We start from the raw sequence: 20,207 nt of genomic DNA, 5'->3' as shown, positions 1-20,207 counted from the left end.
TTGCTGAGTACATTACTAAAATAATCATCCAGAGATGTGCTATATAGTAGACACAGTACACTTGCTAAAATGTGATCATTAAAATGGCCTTTCTCAGATGATCTTTTTTTCTGTGCTGATTGTTTCCTTTGTATTCGAGATTTTGAATTATTGAAGTTTACATTCTTCATTTCTAACTTTGGAGCTTGGTGTTCTAACTATGCGAATAGCATGTGTAGGGACAGCGGACATGTTGGGGATGATGTCCAGGGTGGGGGGATTGGGGGTATGTTGGGGATGATGTCCAGGGTGGGGGGATTGGTGGGATTGGTGGGATGTTCGGTTTGTTCTATGTTCAATCACTGATGCAAGGGTTTTCTTACATTTACCATGTTTGTATCGGTGCTGACTGTTACGGCTGTGGTAATCATTTATGTTGCTTATTTATTTAACATTTTTTCCCCCCTTTTTCACCCAATTTGGAATGCCCAATTCCCAATGCGCTTTGAAGTCGTCTTTGTTTGCGTAGTGACTCGCCTCAATCCAGGTGGCAGAGGACGAATCCCAGCTGCCTCCGCATCTGAGACCGTCAATCCACACATTTTATCACGTGGCTTGTTGAGCGCATTGCTACGGAGACATAGGATGTGTGGAGGCTTCAAGCCATCCACCGTGGCATCCACGCTCAACTCACCAAGCACCCCACTGAGAATGAACCACATTATAGCGACCACTAGGAGGTTACCTTATGTGACTCTACTCTCCATAGCAACAGGGCCAATTTGGTTGCTTGGGAGACCTGGCTAGAGTCACTCAGCACGCCCTGCGATTCGAACTAGCGAACACCAGGGGTGGTAGCCAACGTCTTTACCACTGAGCTACCCATGCCCCCCATTTAATGACAAGTAAATATAAAACTGTGTTCATAGAATGTGCATGTGATCCACAGTCCAATAATTTGAAAACAAATTTTATATTTTCTAAGGAAAGAGTTCAATAAGTGTTCCTGCAGGAGACTTACCTGAACGATTTGGAGCATTTTAAGCTAAAACAAGATTGGGTAGGCCAAGTTTTCCATGGGTCTTTCAACAGTAGGAGTAGAGGTGTGGCAATTTTGGTCCACAAGCAAATGCCACTGACACAAGTTGAGATTCAATAAGATAACGCAGGGAGTTAAGTCATGATTAAAGGGACTCTGTAGGGCAAAAAGGTAATGTTGTGATTCAACATTCAATGTTCAACTCTTTTATGAAGGACTTCATGAATTCCCTATGACAACAATGAATGGGGAAAATACTTCCGGAACCAAGATGGCGGGCACTTTTCCTACCAAGGTATCGGGTCCGATAACGCGCTTATGTACTGGTACTTATACCAATAAAAATGCTCCGGTACTAAAAAACGATATCATCATTACGTAAACATTCAGCGCACCAATTAAAATCACGTTATATCCCAGTGAGATTAACTGCAAAAGCTGCGATTTAATGAGACAAATATATAGTTTGCACGTAATTCAAATGTGAGTGCTTGTGAATGTGTGGAGGCAGTGTCGAGCTGACGCCAGCTGCTCATACCCGTTAAAGCTCCTCCAAGGCTCATACAAGCAAAACACCGTCATGAGCATTGCATGCCGTTTGTAGCAGATGACAGTAAACAGAGCACAAATTCACGTTGTAGCATGAGGCACATACAGAGTACATACTTAACTATTAAATAGCAGCCTTTAGCTGCGTACACACTGCCGGCAACATCGCGCGGCACAGCGACACCTTCCCATTAATTTTCAATGAGAGCACAGTGACTTCCGGCGACACGAGCTGTCGCGACCAGATGTGGGCGTGTCCAGCGACGTTTAACTTTATTCAAATGAAGAACGACTTACCATGCGTTCAGACCAGAGGCGGCGAGAGCGTAAAAATTCGCTCTGGCTGCCCTGCCAACAACGCTATCGAAAATTCGTGAACGCTCTGACGTATTTGAAATAGGCAGCAACATTCGTTGGGAATGCTTGGTTTTGTGAACTATATTTAAAGGGGCCACAAAACATCCAGACATGTCGACCGGTATCTTTTTGACGACATATCACAAGTAGCGTATATCTTCATGAAATATTTTTATATATTATTATATAATATTATATAAACCATAATCTCACCATAATCTTCATCATCTCACCTGGCACACTAACAATTTCAGACACCTTTGTCCAATCATCGTTTTTTTATTTTTTATTTATATCCCTGTAAGCAAACGGGGAAAGATCAAATATTATGAGAAAACCCGCCATGGCAATAATCAGTTTCTTCGGAACTCCTGTTTGGTGGGAACCAAAGTTTACACAGTTGTGTTCTCTATACTTCGCTAAAGCGGAGCACTTCTATATTCCAATACAGATAGACCGGCGTTTGCATTTTCGCCCCAGATAAACAGCCGCTATGGCAAGGAAGCACACCTTGTTTCTCGTTCATCTTTGATATAAAGCATTTTATGCACTGATTCCCTTTATATTTAGTCTTTTCCCTCCAAAATATTTGTTTTTAGCGGCAAGAAAACTGATTTGCTCTCACCAGCAATGGAATGGCATCCGTGAATGTCATTTATAAATGTTACTAGGCAACCAGTAGTGGTAACGCCTAGTAGAAACCGAACCGCCCAACTACTGGCGACCGTGGCAGTGTGAACGCAGCTTTATGCTGTTTAATAATCAACGAGTCACATAGCGACCAGCTTTTCCACAGTGGGAATCTGCCATCATCAGAAAGAGCTCATTGTTCAAAACAATGCAGAAACACTTCAAAATAAAAGCTCAGTCAAAATGAAAGGTACATTTATATATTACTACTGTGAAGTTGTGTAATATTCACTATAATACTACTACAAGTACTACTACTACTAATAATAAATCGGTAGTAATTATACTTAAGCAGTAACATCTGTTATGCTCTGTTATGCAACACTTTATTTGATATAATATAACTCCAATGTTGTATTTTGGATTGTGATTTGAGATTCTATATATAAGCACTTCATTTAATAAAACATAATACAATATTATGTTGAAAATGAATTATATTTTCATTTTATTAAAGTTTGAATGAATTCATTTGTTTAAACACCATTTTGATGATAAAATTGAAATAAAATGTTTATATGGAATTTAGGAAAAAAACACACACAAAAAAAAAATCAGGTATCCGACTCGGTATCGCAAGTATCGGTACTCGTTCTAAAAAAAAAAAAAAATGGTATCGGGACATTCCTATTTTCATTTCACAGTGTAAGCAGTCTAAAATTCTAATAATGGAGCAAACATATTTATAGTAATTTAAAAACTACTTTTACTAAAATAAACTGTTGCTTCATGCACATAACTAAAACAGTGTGCTGTGAGCAAGCACTAAAGCATACTGTACATTACTGCAGGAAAACAATCTCACCATGTCAAGAAGAAGCGTTTGTTTATTCTTCAACTACTTGTCATTCAGCAGTTTTAGATTTGAGCTTAATTGTTTTATAAGGAACATTTCAGTTTAATTATTCAAGATATAATAACCCGCATAGACAATACAAACCTCCATTTGTCTTCTTTAAAAATGTAGATTGAATGGTTGGAGAAGGTCGAGATGTTCCACTTAATGTGTATTTTAATAAATAATAGTGCAATGTGAATCTCCAATGGCCAATATTACTCGGGAAGCAGTGTTTACTCAGCTACTTAATTCCTAATGTCTGACGTTGATATTTTCATGGTTATAATTATTATTGCATAGTTATTTAATATCTTGCTCATTTGAGCCGTGTTGACCAAACAGCTTTCTGGAGCCTATAATTAAAACAAATGACATAGAAGTTGCCTGGTGCACAATATTCTGCCATTTCAGATTTATAATAATGCAGATGTTGTAAAAATATTTCTACAAAAGAAAAGAAAAATTATCATTATGGGATCCAACGGAATTCTTTAAATGTAAAACTTTATGGCCATATTAAAATAATTCTACAGAGCTCCTTGACCAAGCAGTCGAAATTATGTTCCTAAACATATTGTGACAAGCATTTATGGCTGCAGCTTTTTTAATCAGAGCATATGAGTGTCTTGACATTGGTGGAGAGGTTTCTGTAATAAGACAATTCATATTGTGACTGCATGAAGACTCATAATCACTCATGTCACATTATATCACTTGTCCTGACACATGTCCAACTGTATGATATCAGTGACTCATATCCTCCTGTATGATGCTTTTGTGTAATGGCCAACAAATTAGATGTACCATGTATAAAACCAGGGGTTTAGAAAAATATATGGGTCATTCTCAGGAAACTGTGCCATCTATGCACTGTACTGATTTCCTACTTATATATTTAACAAGTTACTTTACTTGACATGTTTAACTCTAATACATTTATTTGATAAAAATAAATCAATATAAAATAAAAAACAATTCCACATTAATTTAGCTTTACATTTACGCATTTTGGCAGACTCTTTTATCCAAAGCGACTTACAGTGCACTTATTACGGGGACAATCCCCCCGGAGCAACCTGGAGTTAAGTCCCTTACTCAAGCACACAATGGTGGTGGCTGTGGGGATAGAACCAGCGACCTTCTGATTAACAGTTATGTGCTTTAGCCCACTACGCCAACACCACACCGCTTTCTATGCATATGTATTTTATTTTTTAAATGTTTCTTTTGAATCAAAATAACAACCAGTTTACCTGTCCACAAGGGGCACAAAAAAGTGGGGAAGTTTATTATAAAAACTATATATATATATATATATATATATATATAGGTAAAATCAGGCACACATGACACCATTTAATGAGAATGACCCATATGTATACACACCTTATAGTCTACTTTGAAGTGGCATATATTCACAAACAAACAAAAAACTCTTTTCATACCTATATTGAATGATTTAATCACATCACAAACATACAGACATCATTTTAACGCTGCTCATTCCAATTAGCGCTCAAGACTCTGTAGTTGATGGAGAAATCCCACAGGTACGAGAGAGGACGTACCAGTCGCTCTCTTCTGTGTATTTCGCTCCCATGTTGGCTTGCTTACATACCTCCTTTCCTACAAATTTTCTTGTTGGGTTTTCTGGCACATTCCTTGGATATTCTTTTGACTGTAAAATGAATAAAAGACTACAAAATAACAGAAGGCTCTGGAAGAGATATTTGAGGAGAACATGCAACAACATCACTCCCCCTCCCCACAAGAACAACAAAGAGAACCTGTCCCGAACGTTAGCTGGGGTGCTTTGTCTTTTGGCCAGAAAATATTCCAAAAAAGATGGAATTGATTTGCTGCACACTGGAACACAGGAAGCCTAGTTTCACATGCACTGCTATATAAGACCCTCTACAAGCACAAAAGAAAACTGATTGAACTCTTCCTCGTTCCTCGTCGCAATCTCTGCACCGCTGCATCACAGCCGGTTATGCATGAGAAATAAGCGGTTCTGTTTTTCAATGCACCAAAATGTGCTTTATCTAAGAATATGGCCAAAGGGAAGCAGAGAATTGCAGTGCACATGTAAATGGCAAGATTTTTAAGTTTTCTAGGTGCTCCATTCCAATTAGGTCAATTTCGTTTTAATAAGGTTGTTTTAGCCATAAAAGGCTTATTAAAGTACAAGTAGCTTTATAGACAATAGCTGTGTTCCAAAACCTTGTGAGCAGATTGGACAGCATTTTAGGTCATCCAAAATAGTGGTCGATAAATCAGCTGCAAACATGTGGACATCTCGTTTAAACAGATGTAATTTACGAACCTCACAAATCCAGCGCTAATCTAATATCTGTAACTGAGCTAAGATTTACATTGACATTTATGCATTTGGCAGATGCTTTTATCCAAAGCGACTTACAGTGTATTTATTAAAGGGACAATCCCCCCGGAGCAACCTGAAGTTAAGTGCCTTGCTCAAGGACACAATGGTGGTGGCTGTGGGGATCGAACCAGCAACCTTCTGATGACCAGTTATGTGCTTTAGCCCACTACGCCACCACCACATATTTTTCTATTTTTCTTCAAATGTGTTCTGGTGAAGAAAGAAAGTCATACACACCTGGGATATCACGACGGTGCATAAATAATGAGAGAATTTTCATTTTTGGGTGAACTATCCCTTTAACAGCGGAGTTTGTGGTAGATAACATTGCGCGCGATACATTCTCAAATAACTTATATAGCAGTATTTTGCGATCCTGACAGTATATTGTTTCAAAATGTATTATTAACATCCTAAAATCAGGCTAATTTATTTCCATTGTTTTTCATTTGTTTACGTCATTTGCAATGCTTCATGGGATTGTACGTTTGAACGTTTGTAACATTGGGATTCACCTCGAAACTGGTTGGTTTGGTTCATGGCTTAGACTTAGAACGATTTCATAAAATCCCTCAAATAAATAAAAATGAGTGGGGAAAAAAACTTCAGGAACCAAGATGGCTAAAACAGTGGGAGGGCGCTGTTGCGCTCTATTTGGAATCACTCTAATGTTATTTGTGGCCTAAATGCAGCTTTTGAAAATCTTATCACAATTTAGATTCAATGGTAAAAAAACAATTTTTTTTTAATTCTAGCTTGGCATGGGATCCCTTTTTTGTTACTAAAATGAGCATTTTGGAGGAAAAAGCAGTAGACAATGAGGCCGCTCACTAGGTTTTGAAACAGAGCTAAATGTTTAGGAAATAAGAAATGCTCTTTGTGCTGGGGTGATATTTGCAACAGTGATACTGGTGAAAGCAAATGTTAAACTTTTTGAGAGTTTAAGATTTATGCTCCTTTCAACAAAAACAGAAGGAACAGGACAGTAAAGGGTCTTACATGGTTAGGACTAATTCCACAGGCCTTTTGTGCTCCAGTTTACCAACTCTGCAAAATGCCTATTCTCGCATCAAGCAGGCTAATCTCGGATCGCTAATCCCCCAGAACAGTCAAGACAGTGAGGAGAGGAGGTGCAACAAAATCATTACATCCAATCTTCATGTCAGATTAGAATCTGAGCTCTTACATTAAAAAATGACTTTCTCATTGATTGCTTTCTTCTAGCTTGCTTGCTTTCTTTCTTTAAGGTATGCTCTCTTGAACAACACAAAAGAGGAACCCATAACAGTGGCATGGAAGGGAAGAATTGATGGCAGATCAAGTCAAGATGAGAAACAGAAATGGTGTACACGGACATGGCATGCGCCAGACAAATCATGCTTCAAACACAATACAGGAAGTGACAAAATGTAATTTTTTCTCTCTTTATACCCGACACACTCACCATCCTCTGTTGGAACATAGATGTTTAGATACAAACAATCCTCGTTTTGATCCTGTATGTAAGTGGCAACTATATCCAAGTTAAACGTGAACCAGATCGGCATCATGATTTCCGGAACAGCATTGTGAATGTTTTGTGGGCACACCGGAGCGAAGTGAGTGCCGTTCTTGATCCCTGACCAAGAGGATGGTGGCTCGGGTGGTAGGAAACGTTTCTCCCCTATGGGCGGGGCAGCGTATGGCACGCCCAGATATTGGTCCACTGGTCCCAGGATCTCGCTGGGCAACGGAACCCGCACGCCCCGTAATTTCCCGTACTGTGTATTCACGGTGGGGTAGTAGCCTTGTCCTCGAATGAGCATCATAGACCAACAAAAGATCCAGATCCACAGAGAGATGTTGCTACTGGCACAAGCCTTGCCACCACAGCAGTCCTCATGGTGCAAAAGGAGACGGTTTTTGTGCACTGTAGACCACATGGTCCAATAAAATGGTCACCGCCGCTGCTGCTAGATGCCAACGTACACTACAATCTTCTCCAGGACGTTCCCCCTGCCTTCAGACCCTCAAAGACAGCCTGATTACTCCTGTCATTGAAGAAAAAACACATATACACGCTCCGTTCCCTCCAGGTGATCCTCATGCACTGACCAGTATTCTTGTCAGATCTTCTCTCCTGTAGACGAAAAAAAAGGACATGAAAGTTAAAAATGGGACCAGTTTTGCTTAATTTTATACCCTTTTTCTATACATGCATAAAACAGCACGCATTATACATTTTTCTGCCAGCACAATATAGCACAAACTATATGTAAATGAAAGCTCTAATGCATGTTCATGTAAACACACCTTATACCAATTATGTAATGGTAAGATTGTACAAAGTAACATTTATAGTATCTTTAACAAAGCTATAAAAGTGGATGGCAGGTACAACAATGCCGCTACAACACAGGCTACCATCTTGATTGTTTTGGGGTTGAATTGATCACATGATTGTGTCACTTGACTACAAATTTGTGATTGTTTTTGAGTATCTCCGCTTTCTCAGTCCACACTACAACGCGAATGCCACGCATTCAAATTGATCCTGTTGGGAGGGCATTTTCAAAAAGCTAAATTTTCGCTAGAAAAAAGTCTCAGTTCAGACATGAGGCCAAAACGTAGAGAAAAAGGTGCATTTTCAGATTTATCTGGATTTCTGTGGACTTCGTCACAGTTTTCGGTAAAAGGGTTGACAGTGTTTTAAATCAGTGGTTCTCAACTGGTGAGGACCCTAAAAATGGGTTGCAGATCTGATCAATGCGATCTCATGACAACTACAAGATTGCAAAATTGTAAGATATTGTACAGCTTGGCTGGTACAAAAGGTACACCCAACCATTCAACAAACAGATTGACAAATCGATACAATATAGGCATCGGAACCCTATATACAAGCTTGAGTATGTCAACAAAGCATATGCAAGCATTCCATCAAGCCAAAAAAGTGACGTCTCTGTCTTACTCCAATGAAAATGTATATTAAAAAAGACTTTCAGTCACAGCTCCCCTGTCACCATCACTGGAAAGCCAGTATTTGTAAATGCCTCATGGACACCTGTGCAAACACACTAAATGCTAATCATGAAGAGGGTTGTCCCCACTGGAGAGGAACTCTTCCCAGCTCAGCAACTGATCAATTTTCAATTTTTAAAGCTTAAGACCCTCAGACCTGCATCCCTCCGAGGGTTTGGAAAAATAACAGGGAGACAGGCCAGAGTTCAGTAGCGGATATTGCATTCCAAAATGACTTTATAAATGATTTATAATGTATTTAGTGGAGCAGTAACCACCAGACAGAGGCAATATCAATTTTCCTGGAGGAGTACTTATAACGCCACAACTCCAAACTCAAGACTGATTTGCACAAAGCCTGCCAGGAAGTTCTTCGTCCTAATCCACATCATCATCGGCACACACTTGCTCTCTGTAAACATCTGGAACCCGTGGACAGTACAACTGATCTCCAGACGCCCAATCAAGCGGAGCAAATGTCAAGTGTTATCTTGGCAAAAATAGGTACCATCAACAAATCGTTTTCTGCAAGTCATGAGTTGTCCCATTCAATTGAGAATTGATTTTAACAAATGATTTGAGAATTAAACAGAATTGATATTACTTATCTCATGTCTCAGTCCTATTTGAGTTTGATTTCAAATTTACCCAATGAGCCAGTGTGCACCGGATGACCAAAGAAGCTATTCTGCACAAATATTAAGTTAATACGACATTTTTGCTAAATGATACTACAAGGCTCTTTAACATCAAACACGTGAGGTTTTTAATTGTTAAATGTCTATCGACTTATAAATCAGCTAAATCTACCTCCCTACCCTAAACCTTAATCTTAACCGATAGTGTTATTGACACATGTGAGACGAAAAATGCAATTGCTGAAGCAACCACGTCATTTCGAAACTTTAAGCTCCTGTTTTGAATTGCGTGATCTTCAGGACTTGTACCCCACAGCCTGATCTCATGAAATGTACGTGAACATGACAACATTTTAGCAATTCAAAATGTATGTGCTGTATAACACGTTTGGCTCATAGACTGTAAAAAAAGATGGACGACGCCGCTTCGCTCTTTTCCATTGGCGAGAACTGAAGCCACCAGTGTTCCGATATGGCGCTGACATCTTGGGACTTGAGTCTGCGCTGTTGCGATTTCGGGACCAGACCTGCGCAGCAGTGAGCAGGAAGTAAAGCCACAAAATCAAGGCCCCGCCCTCACTCTCACTGACTCAATCGCAAGCACACGCCCCTTTTGACTAATGACGGTGTGAAAAAACTGATTATAGAAATTTAGATATTAAATATAAAGCTCCAATCTCCTCAGCCTCCGAAGATCCCGAAAAAAAGTCAGTTGGTGCTTCAGTGACTACTTCGCTCAGAGAACCTGTCAATCACAGCTGTCAATCATGATGACCGTTTTTATAGCATCAAATAACTAACTAAAAACAAACTTATTTTGAAAACAAACACTTGAAATGACATCAACGTGATAGAAACTACAGTAAATGACAGAAACTATCTTTGGAAAAAAGATATTTGAAGTGTAATTTAATTGTTTAGTTGGTCTCACATCCAGTTGAATAACATGGGGAGGCGGGGTTTATGACCTATACTAGGACCAGTCACCGGGGGGCGATCAAGACATTTTGGCTTCACTTTTGAGGGCTTGTGCGGCACACTTGGTTTGGCTGCAGTTTTCCAGTGAAATGTCCAGCAGAGGGCACCACAAGCAAGTAAAATAGTGTCGTATTCAGACAATGTTTTAAGGTGAATTTTAAATAGATGTTTTTTTTTTTTTTAAATACCTCCCTAACCTAAAACTTTTGTCTGAACCTAACCAATAGTGTTTTTAAATATAAATGAGATGTTTAAAAAGACATCCTTTCCTAATCAACACCTTAACCAAACCATTAGCGTTTTAAAATACAGAAGCTATATGAAAATGTAAATTTTCTGAACCACATCATTCCGTGCCGCTTCTATGAACCACGAAGTCCAATGTTCTATGAGGTGAGCTACTGCGCAAGTTTATTATCTTAAAATAATTGTATGTATGTAGCTGCATTATAATATATAGCTTTTCAAAAGAAGCTTTGAGTAAAAGTGTGTTGATATCATAAAATAGCAGGGTCTAAGTAATAGAGAGAAAAAACACACAGCTGTTGTAGTGCCTCTAGGAAACTGCAGGGAATTGTAACTGGAGACACGTATAACATCCATCCATCCATCCATCCATCCATCGTCAACCGCTTATCCTGTGTACAGGGTCGCAGGGGGCTGGAGCCTATCCCAGCTAACAGTGGGCGAAAAGCGGGGGACACCCTGGACAGGTCGCCAGTCACACGTATAACAAGTTTAGCAAAAATGTATATAGAGTCACGTTTTCACAATGGGACCAGGTTGGCATCACAAGTGCAACAATCAATCAGTTTTGTATGCAAATTATAAAATGCACAGCCGAACAAGTCATGCACCTTAAGAAAAGTGTTTTGATGTCATACGATAGCATTGTGAGATTAACTGAATATCTGCCATTTTACTTGTGATTTGTGAAAAAAAAATTAAAAAAGGAAATTCATCGCTGTTTTAGCGCCTCTAGTGTTCCTTTGCCAGAAGACTGCTACGATACGTGCCACGTGCAACGAGCCACGTAAAAATTATTTAGCAAAACTGTAGGTATGTAGGTGTGGTTTCAACAAATGCTCTTTTTTTACAGTGAGGAGGACGTTTTTATTTCTGAAACAGTATGTTTTTATAGTAGAATGATCTCTTATTTGTTTAAAGATTAAGGACAATTGGATTCCTCATGTCTTGACCTGTTTAAGGTGCATTACACCCTGTTAACTTTTCATCTTAATTTGGTTTTATTCATTATTACATCTGTTTAAAGTAGTCTGCAAAGCACAAACAAAGATTTTTTAAATAATATTTCAGCTCTGTTAGTCCTCACAATTGAAGTGAATGGTGACCAGGACTCAGAACGTCCAAAAGAGACATAAAGATAGCATAATGGTAATCCATCTGACTACAGTGGTTTAATCCATGTCTTCAGAAGTTATATGATAGGTGTGCATGTGAAACAGATCAATATTAAGTCCTTTTTTCTGTAAATTAGGAGGCATAAATACAATTCATTATAATATAATATAAATTAAAGTCAGTATTTTGAAGTTGTTTGTATATTCCACATTTTAACTTTATTATTTATTGCAGATAATCATTTTACATGTATTTTGGACATCAGACCCACAACCTTATTGACATATTATTAATTATAAGAACATGTCACAGTTGGTTACTGTATTCAAACAGAAGATAAAATTAATTAGGAAATACTCTCAGGGGTATATTTACATTTACTAAGTAATTATAGTTTGTCAAACTTTGGATTAACATTGCTTTGACCACTGCAGAAATACACATTAATCATAAGTAATGCTAGTTTAAAGGTGCAAAGCAAATTTTAATTTTGGGCCCAATTTTTATTTTATTTTAAAGAAATCTTTTTTTTTTATATTGTTTCAAACTAAAATTCAGGATGTCAAAAATATCACAAAACTTGCACTCAAAATACCACAGCGTTCAAAGATGCAAGGCTTCATGAATAACACTCTTCTATATTTCATCAAAGAGGCTGCAATATTCCTTAAAATGGAAAAAAGTCAGTCCCCATCCAGAATCATTGTGTCTGGGGAAGTAGCCTTTACATGCATTATTGGAGCTGAGCGACGGGCTCTGGCATTATATCAAGGAAAAAGAACAGAAGAGACATACCCTAAAGCTGTGCCTGTCACAGATACTCACTTTAAAAAAAAATAGGTGTCTGGAGATAAATAATGTGCACTGGCCTCCTTCACTTACAAAATAAATAAATAAATTTAATAACTGTGGTGGTGCTAGTATGAGATGAAAATACCATGATTCTTTGATAAATGCCATGAATTATTACCACATTCATATACCATGGTATTTGCATACTGTACGAAAACTACATACATTTTTATTGATATTTTCCACATTATTGGGGCCCAAATAATTAATTCGCATGTTTGTTTTTTTCATAAAAATACAGCTTTTATTTTCCATTTTACAGCTTGTAGAAATCATAAAAATAAGAACATTTGCCTCTAGGTCAGCTGCCTTCCCAATGTTACCTTTAGATAAAGATTGAAAGATAACGCCATAATTTACATATATACATATATACATGACCTCAGAATTTGAAAGGACCCTCTTTTCAATATTTTTCACAAAATATTTGACAGACTAACTCATTGCTCCTCTCCCCTGTCTCTCAAATGTTTGTATGCTCAAGGATACAAAAACCTTTTTAGGGATAAAAAATTACCACTACACTACAATGACAAAAACTTATAATAAAAAACAAAACACATAGTAGTGTCAAGGTAGTATCTTTAGATCTGCAGTATCCTACGTTTAAAAAATTAAATGTTGCAGTCCTAACAATACTGTTACTATCTATGTACATTGCATAAAATACATATACTCTACATGTGTCAATTCTAGCAAGACAGAATTTGAACTTTTATTCTATACTGCACACAAATATTCACTACAAATTCTGGGCATTTGTGTAGAGTATGTATTATGGTTTCTCTGTGTGAAGCCTGTGGGTAAATCATGTGACATGTCACAACCGACATATCAGCATTGCAAGACTTTCATGCTGCAATGCTGCTTGTCTTATTGTGTGTGAAACACAGTAAGACATACTGTAATGCAGATCGAATGCTTGTTTGGAGCCAATTTAACATAAACACTTCGCTTGTAATGAATATCTCCAGGATAATATATATTTAGATGTGTTTACACATCCCACAAATACACGCTCTGTTTGTCATGTAATTGAACGCATGCAAATGTGGAAGTTGAATTGTGGAAACTACAAGTTATAGTACGAGAATAAAGATTCTTAGTCAACTTGGTCAGAGCAAATGAACAACATAGTCTCGGGTAGAGCTGCAACAACTGATCGCTAAAATCAATAATTATCGATAACGGAAATTATCGACAACGAATTTCATTCTCGATTAGTTGGATATACTGTATGCCACGAGAGTAATTAAGAATAGTTTCTCTTCAGCTCATGACTTACATTGTACTGCTATTTTCTATGTTTTATAAGTTATACATGTTGTCAATTCCAAATTTCTGTGTATTTCGCCAGGGACGGATTATGACTTGCAAAGGCAAGTTGGGGTTTCGAGTGGAGGGGGGATCGGCAAACTGGATCGCGCAACCTTAAAGCCCAGGGTACTGATAATACCAAATGTAATGTCTGATTTCACCAGTAAATGACAATTTAAAATACTGGAAAAAAAATTGTGGATTTTATCCGATTAATCAAAGAAATAATCGAAAGTTAATCGATAATCAAAATAATCGTTAGTTGCAGCCCTAGTCTCATGCAGGTGCTAAAAACGAAATGTTACCATTTCGGTTGATTCCGAACAGAAACGGTATGTTTTCGTTCCGGCATTCCGCAGCATCCATTCTAAACCAGTTAGAACAAACGTCTTTTTAAAATGAAAGTACTCTTTGCAAAGTGTGGGTGACAACCAATTGCAGTGTTTCTAGATCTCACAAGAGATACAAGGCACATTTTGGAAAAACATGCTACAAATAAAGAACTTGCCCCACCCAAAATAAGATAAAAAGCAAATAAATGTTTTCCCATTTGGGGGAATTTTCAGGATGGATATCATAACAACCATATATAGAAAACAGTAGCCTATATAAAGTAAATGGAAGCGCAGCATAGTTCTAGCAGGAAGACTAGCAGCTGTACATCACATCATTAGCTGGGTAATTCCTAGCCAATCGCATGTAAGCCATTGCTTTATAAGTCTGCTCACAATCTATCACATTGCTGTTTCAGTGTGCTAACACGGCAACCTCCACCACCCCACCACCACCAGTTGAGCCCTGTCCCGCATGGGGGTAGGCTCCTTGCCCCTGCCTCCTATCTCCAGCAGGACATGACGGTTCCGGGTACAACTCCCTCGGACCGCCGGACGGGGCCTACACCAAAGAGAGAGACGTTACTTTCTGTTTTACATTTATCAAATAAATGGCATCTTACACTTCACTCAAGCCTGCGTGTCTTCCCGATAGAACATGTATTCTTAATTTTAAATGCATCCCCAAAAATATTTCAAATACTCGTTTGGCCACCTGAAATCAATTAAAAGCCTAATTATCCCTCTTCTGCACGCACACACACAATAACTGGCTATTAACCGGTTACCAGCATTTCACTCCGGAACAATTGAATGGCTCCAACTGAAACTTTCAACAATTGACATTTCTATTTCAGTTTTCGTATTCGTTCCATAAACCGTTTTTAGTACCTGGTCTCATGACAACTCATAATAACTCATACGAAATGGGGATATTAGATATTAGATACATAAAATATATACAAGAACTTGGCTCAAACAAAAATTTACAACTTTTAGACCAACCAATCAACAAACAGAATTTCCAAAAGACGCTCAACTGCATCAAATCTTAGCTAACCTCATCTCAACTACATTTTACATATTTCTTAAGAACATGTAAGTGGTGCTTGCCTGTGCAAAACTTGCAGCCATTATGCTAGTGTTGTGGATGGTTGCTAGGGTGTTGCTATGCGGTTGCTAAGGTGTGCCAAGTTGATTCAAAAGAGCCCAAAAATGCCTATGATATTCTTCAATTTCTATGGGATTTTATTTATCGTTTTGAATGTCTTCGATTTGAGGTGACATTCATGTGCATAGTATAAATGGTGTGGGTGTTATACTTGCTCTTTTCCCAAATACATTTATGCATTTGGCAGAGCTCTGGAACAATAAAAGTGATGCTTGCCTTTGCAAACACCACTAAAAATGTAAGAACATAACGTGTTTGAAGACCAAATGGAAACTTTTGTTTGACTCTGACAGTAGAAACTCCTTTAATTTTCTCTCTTGCTAACGTCTCAAAGCCGCAGATTTTGCTGACAGAGCTCTTTTATTCAGCGAGAGGTGTTCCTGCAGCGTATTGTGTCTTATCGCGGCTGCCATAAACCCCCATCTCTGCAGTCTGAGAGGAAACCTACTTCCTGTGAAGTGTAGGCACTCTATCTTCTAGACAAGAGAATACAGACACACAACTCTGGATTAAACTCCACATACAGACCTTTTCTCCAGCCTTGGGCTCTCCACAGTTATCAGAACCTCCCCAAACACATTGCTTTAATTCTTATGCAACAATATCAATATTTCTCAGAGATACGTTACTGCAAAGCCGCTGTGCTGGTCATCCTCCTCAAACACGGGATTGACCGGGTTAACATTAGTTAAATAAAAATTACCCTCTGAGCCCATCATCTTAACGATCTGCTGCGGACCTAATACCTCACGACAGTCCCTCTGCAGGGTATTTAAAGAAGCTAATCGCTCAACATTTCTCCAAGGACCCTTTCAGAAACCACAGGGGCCATTCCGTCGGCCCACCATAATCCTTCACTATGCAAATATATTCAAGCATTTGGAATGGCAAGACTCCTGCCGCACTGAGAGCAAATCTGCCCTGAGCAATCAACAGAGGCTTATGAGTGTTTCTGTGATTAGTTTTTTTTTCTTTACTGTACATACTGCCCTTTAAACAGAAATATAGAAACCCAATTGGAAGATCAATATGCAATATTTGGGCCTGTCCAATAGTGCTGCACGATTAAGAAGAAAATAATGATTGTCAGTTATTTATCTTGATACGGTCATTGCGATTATTCAATTAATAGAACTTACATTTAAAAAATATTTTGTGTGAGGTTACTTAGTAGACTGAAATGAAATGCTGGAATAGACAATTTAACCATTTTTTAATTGCAACGGCTGAAATTGTAACCTCGATTATTTCTTCGATAGATTGTGCATCCTAAAGGTGCAGCTTCATCGACTGTATTAAGAAAGGTAAAATCATAAAACATTATTTCAATTTGATGAAATCTGTTTAATGGGACTGCAATTAATTGTAGACAAACAGATATATTTATAATAATTTTACATTTTTATGTTTAATATATTTCAAAACATTTAACATATCATTTAAAGATTTCCCAAATTATAGTATAATGGTTGCAAAAATCTCAAACTTTATATAAAAGACATTGAAAATTCTATCAAAATATATATTTTTAAGATTTTTAAGATTCATGCATTTCAATTTCATAACTAAATTCCATTAAATAAAATTTTATAATATTTAAAAAATATTATTATTATTTTTTTTTTATTATATTAAAGAAGCCAAGCTAAAGCAAATACACAATGAATGACGAAAACATTTTTTATTTATTTTTTTTTTTTTCAGTGGACGAGCATATTCGAATAAACCCGCAGCACCTTTCACTGACCTTCTGTGGAAAAACAATGAGTTCCAAGCTCTGTTTTGTAATAGTTTTGTGAAAGTGACATTTACTTGAAATTATGTTATTTATTTGTTTATATTCGACAGGGACAACACGGAATAACATTGCTAAATACGTTTACGCAGCAGGTGCTCTGTACATAAGCTTCTAGCAAATAGCTAATTTGCAGCACCTGTCCTTGGTTAGGCTTTTAGTTAATTAATTAAATCAATAAAATTAATTAAAATAAGTAAATAAAAAAAACAATCCTGAAAATAGAGAAAGCACAAATCTATTTCTCATTCTACTCCTATTTGCACAGTCCATCTACTATCTAGACTCACACACTTAATTAATAAAAAAGTCATCGTTACACAACTTCTATGAAACACTCTACTCACCCCCATGCAAACATGCAGAAAAGAGCATTCATTAGATGTCAGAGCACAGTATTTCTCACTGGCAATTAAGCATGTTTAAAAGAATATTAAAAGACTTTTGAGGCAGAACAACAAGGCCAAAATTCACAATAAAGGCTTAACACACCAACAGTACTGCAACACCTCCCAGCATAAACAATGTAGCAGTGTTAATTAAGGGTGTCCTCATTATGTACATTGACAGGAATGTACTGTACCAGATATTTTCTTTCTTCATTTCCCAAGAGAAAGTGGTTTACAATCACTTTAAGAAATGTTGCTTCTGTGTACAATAATTCCAATTCTATTATTTCCCAGTTCAATTTTAGGTCAGATGTAAATATCGCCATGCTCTCTGAAGTTGGCAAAAGATAAACGATTTGTTTCGCTGCGTATCATGCACAAGGCCCTTTGAAGATGAAGCGTTTAGTCTGTGTGCTGAATTAAATGTACAAACTGGTTCATCAGGGCCAATTAACGACAACTATGCCACGATTTTACAACCTACAAATCTACACGGTTAAGTCTATACTTATACACCCGGCTAATTTTTGCGTCCATTGTGTATTAAATTGTTTGTTTGCTGTGTGTATTTCCATCACAGTATGGAGCCTCTGATTAGATTGGCACTGTTATTATTCTGACACACAAGCCTTGTTTTCGCTGGCGGCAAGAATCAACGCTAATTCAGAGTCTATCTGTTCACATTGGCATAGTGCAAACTGCCTGGATTTTGATGGGTGCACGTTGAATTAACAGCTCTTGAAAACAAAAACACATGACCCAGATGTTGTGTACAAAAAAAGCAAACTCTATTAATAGCAGGATGTGCCTTGACATTTGAGGATGACCTACCATGATGACATTAACATGTAGAGAGATAAATATGCTGTGATGAGACTGAAGCATATTGTTAAAGGGATAGTTTTTCACCCAAAAATGAAAATTCTGTCAATATACTGAATAGTCACATTCATGGTGTTCCAAAACAGTATGACTTACTAACTAAGCATTCCAATTAAAGGAATATTCCGGGTTCAATACAAGTTAAGCTCAATTGAAAGCATTTGTAGAGTGATGTCGATTACCAAAAAAGAATATTTCGGTTTGTCCCTCCTTTTCTTAAAAAAACAAAGCAAAATTCTAGATTACAGTGATGCACTTACGATGGAGGCCAATCTGTACACGTTAAAGTACTATTTCAAAAGTATAGTATAGCCACAGCGCTATACACCCCCCCCCCTCCACCCCACCCCACCCCATAACGCAGTCAACCATGTCCAAATTTTACAGCTCAAATAATACATTCATTTTAACAGAATAATTTTTTCAGGTGCTTTAAAAAAATTATAAACTTCATATTTCTGCCTTTAAACCCTCCAAAAATGACCCCCATTAACTTCCATTGTGCCTCACTGTAACCTCAGTTTTTGCATTTTTTTAAAGAAAAGGAGGGATGAATCAAAAATGGTTTAGGAATTCCTTTAGGAATGCTTACCGATGATAGAGGACGATAAAATCAATGCTTAATGTGTTAATTCAGCAGTGGAAAATGTGATGTCCTCTCATTTGTGTTTATGTGGGCAGAGCTTTGATCAGATGGTATATTTATGGTGGCAAAAATACATTAAACCGTTGGTGTCTAATGAGTAAAATGATTTCTGTCACGAGTTAAAACACAATACAGCAAATCAGACTCTTTACAGCTAAACTGTTCAATGTGTAATTGAAAAGGTTTGGAGAGACAAGTCACTACCATGACAACAGACACAGATGGATGTGGAGGGGCTGTTATGAGTTGATGTAAATGTAATTAACGTTATGGCAAATGAGCTAACAACAGACTTGAGTACACTAAAGGACGGGGCGATATATTATGTCATTTTTAATGCTGAGGCAGATCCAGTAATTACACCAGGATACTCATGGCATTTGACTGTGTAAAAACCAGACAGAGAGAATATCAGAAAAATATACAGCTTGTTTGGCTGGTATGCTGCCAAATGAATCACTATTTGGCTCCTTGTTTCTGCAAGCAGAGATGGGATGTGCAAATTACTACAGTAATTACTTACTGGAAATGTAATCGTAACCCAAAAACCACAATATGAGAGAAACGTTATTTGATTACGTAAAATAATTTAGGATTACCTCAAGGCCACATACGCAAATAATGACAGAAGAGAAAATAAATATTAAAGGTGACGCGTAATTGCTGTAGCACAGAGCAATTGTGTTTCTTATTTCATCAACCTGGTCTCATATCAAGTCGAAATATTAGTACATGATGGTGAAATCGTAAGAAATCGCATGAGTTGACTTGAACAGAAAAGTACGACTTTTAATAGCATTGAGAAAATGGAAAGAACAAACAAAGAATGTTTTTACGATTTTGCAAAGTTTAAAGGAATATTCTGGGTTTAATACAAGTTAAGCTCAGTCGACAGTATTTCTAGCATAATGTTGATTACCACAAAATGTATTTAGACTTGTTCCTCCTTTTCTTTAGAAAAAGCAAAAACTGGGTTACAGTGAGACAGTGAATGCGGCCAATCTCTA

General features: G+C 37.5%; 1 protein-coding gene across 2 annotated transcripts in view; it reads right to left on the bottom strand.

Annotated features, from left to right (window-relative positions):
• LOC127662999 (neuroligin-3-like) overlaps nucleotides 1-20,207 on the bottom strand; it is a 214,344-nt gene that overhangs the window by 161,599 nt on the left and 32,538 nt on the right. The window contains exons 2-3 of one of the 2 annotated variants that reach the window (XM_052154373.1): nucleotides 7,283-7,957; nucleotides 5,071-5,130 (exon numbers count right to left, since the gene is read on the bottom strand). In XM_052154373.1, the coding sequence (XP_052010333.1) occupies nucleotides 5,071-5,130; nucleotides 7,283-7,760 (538 nt within the window). In that variant the 5' untranslated portion in view covers nucleotides 7,761-7,957. The remainder of the gene's footprint in view (nucleotides 1-5,070; nucleotides 5,131-7,282; nucleotides 7,958-20,207) is intronic. The other variant, XM_052154374.1, reaches the window with a different exon arrangement.

The sequence above is a fragment of the Xyrauchen texanus genome, chromosome 23 (assembly GCF_025860055.1).
Source record: "Xyrauchen texanus isolate HMW12.3.18 chromosome 23, RBS_HiC_50CHRs, whole genome shotgun sequence".
Lineage (NCBI taxonomy): Eukaryota > Metazoa > Chordata > Actinopteri > Cypriniformes > Catostomidae > Xyrauchen > Xyrauchen texanus.
The sequence above is the reverse complement of the archived record's forward strand: the minus strand, read 5'-3'. Positions and strand labels throughout refer to the sequence as shown.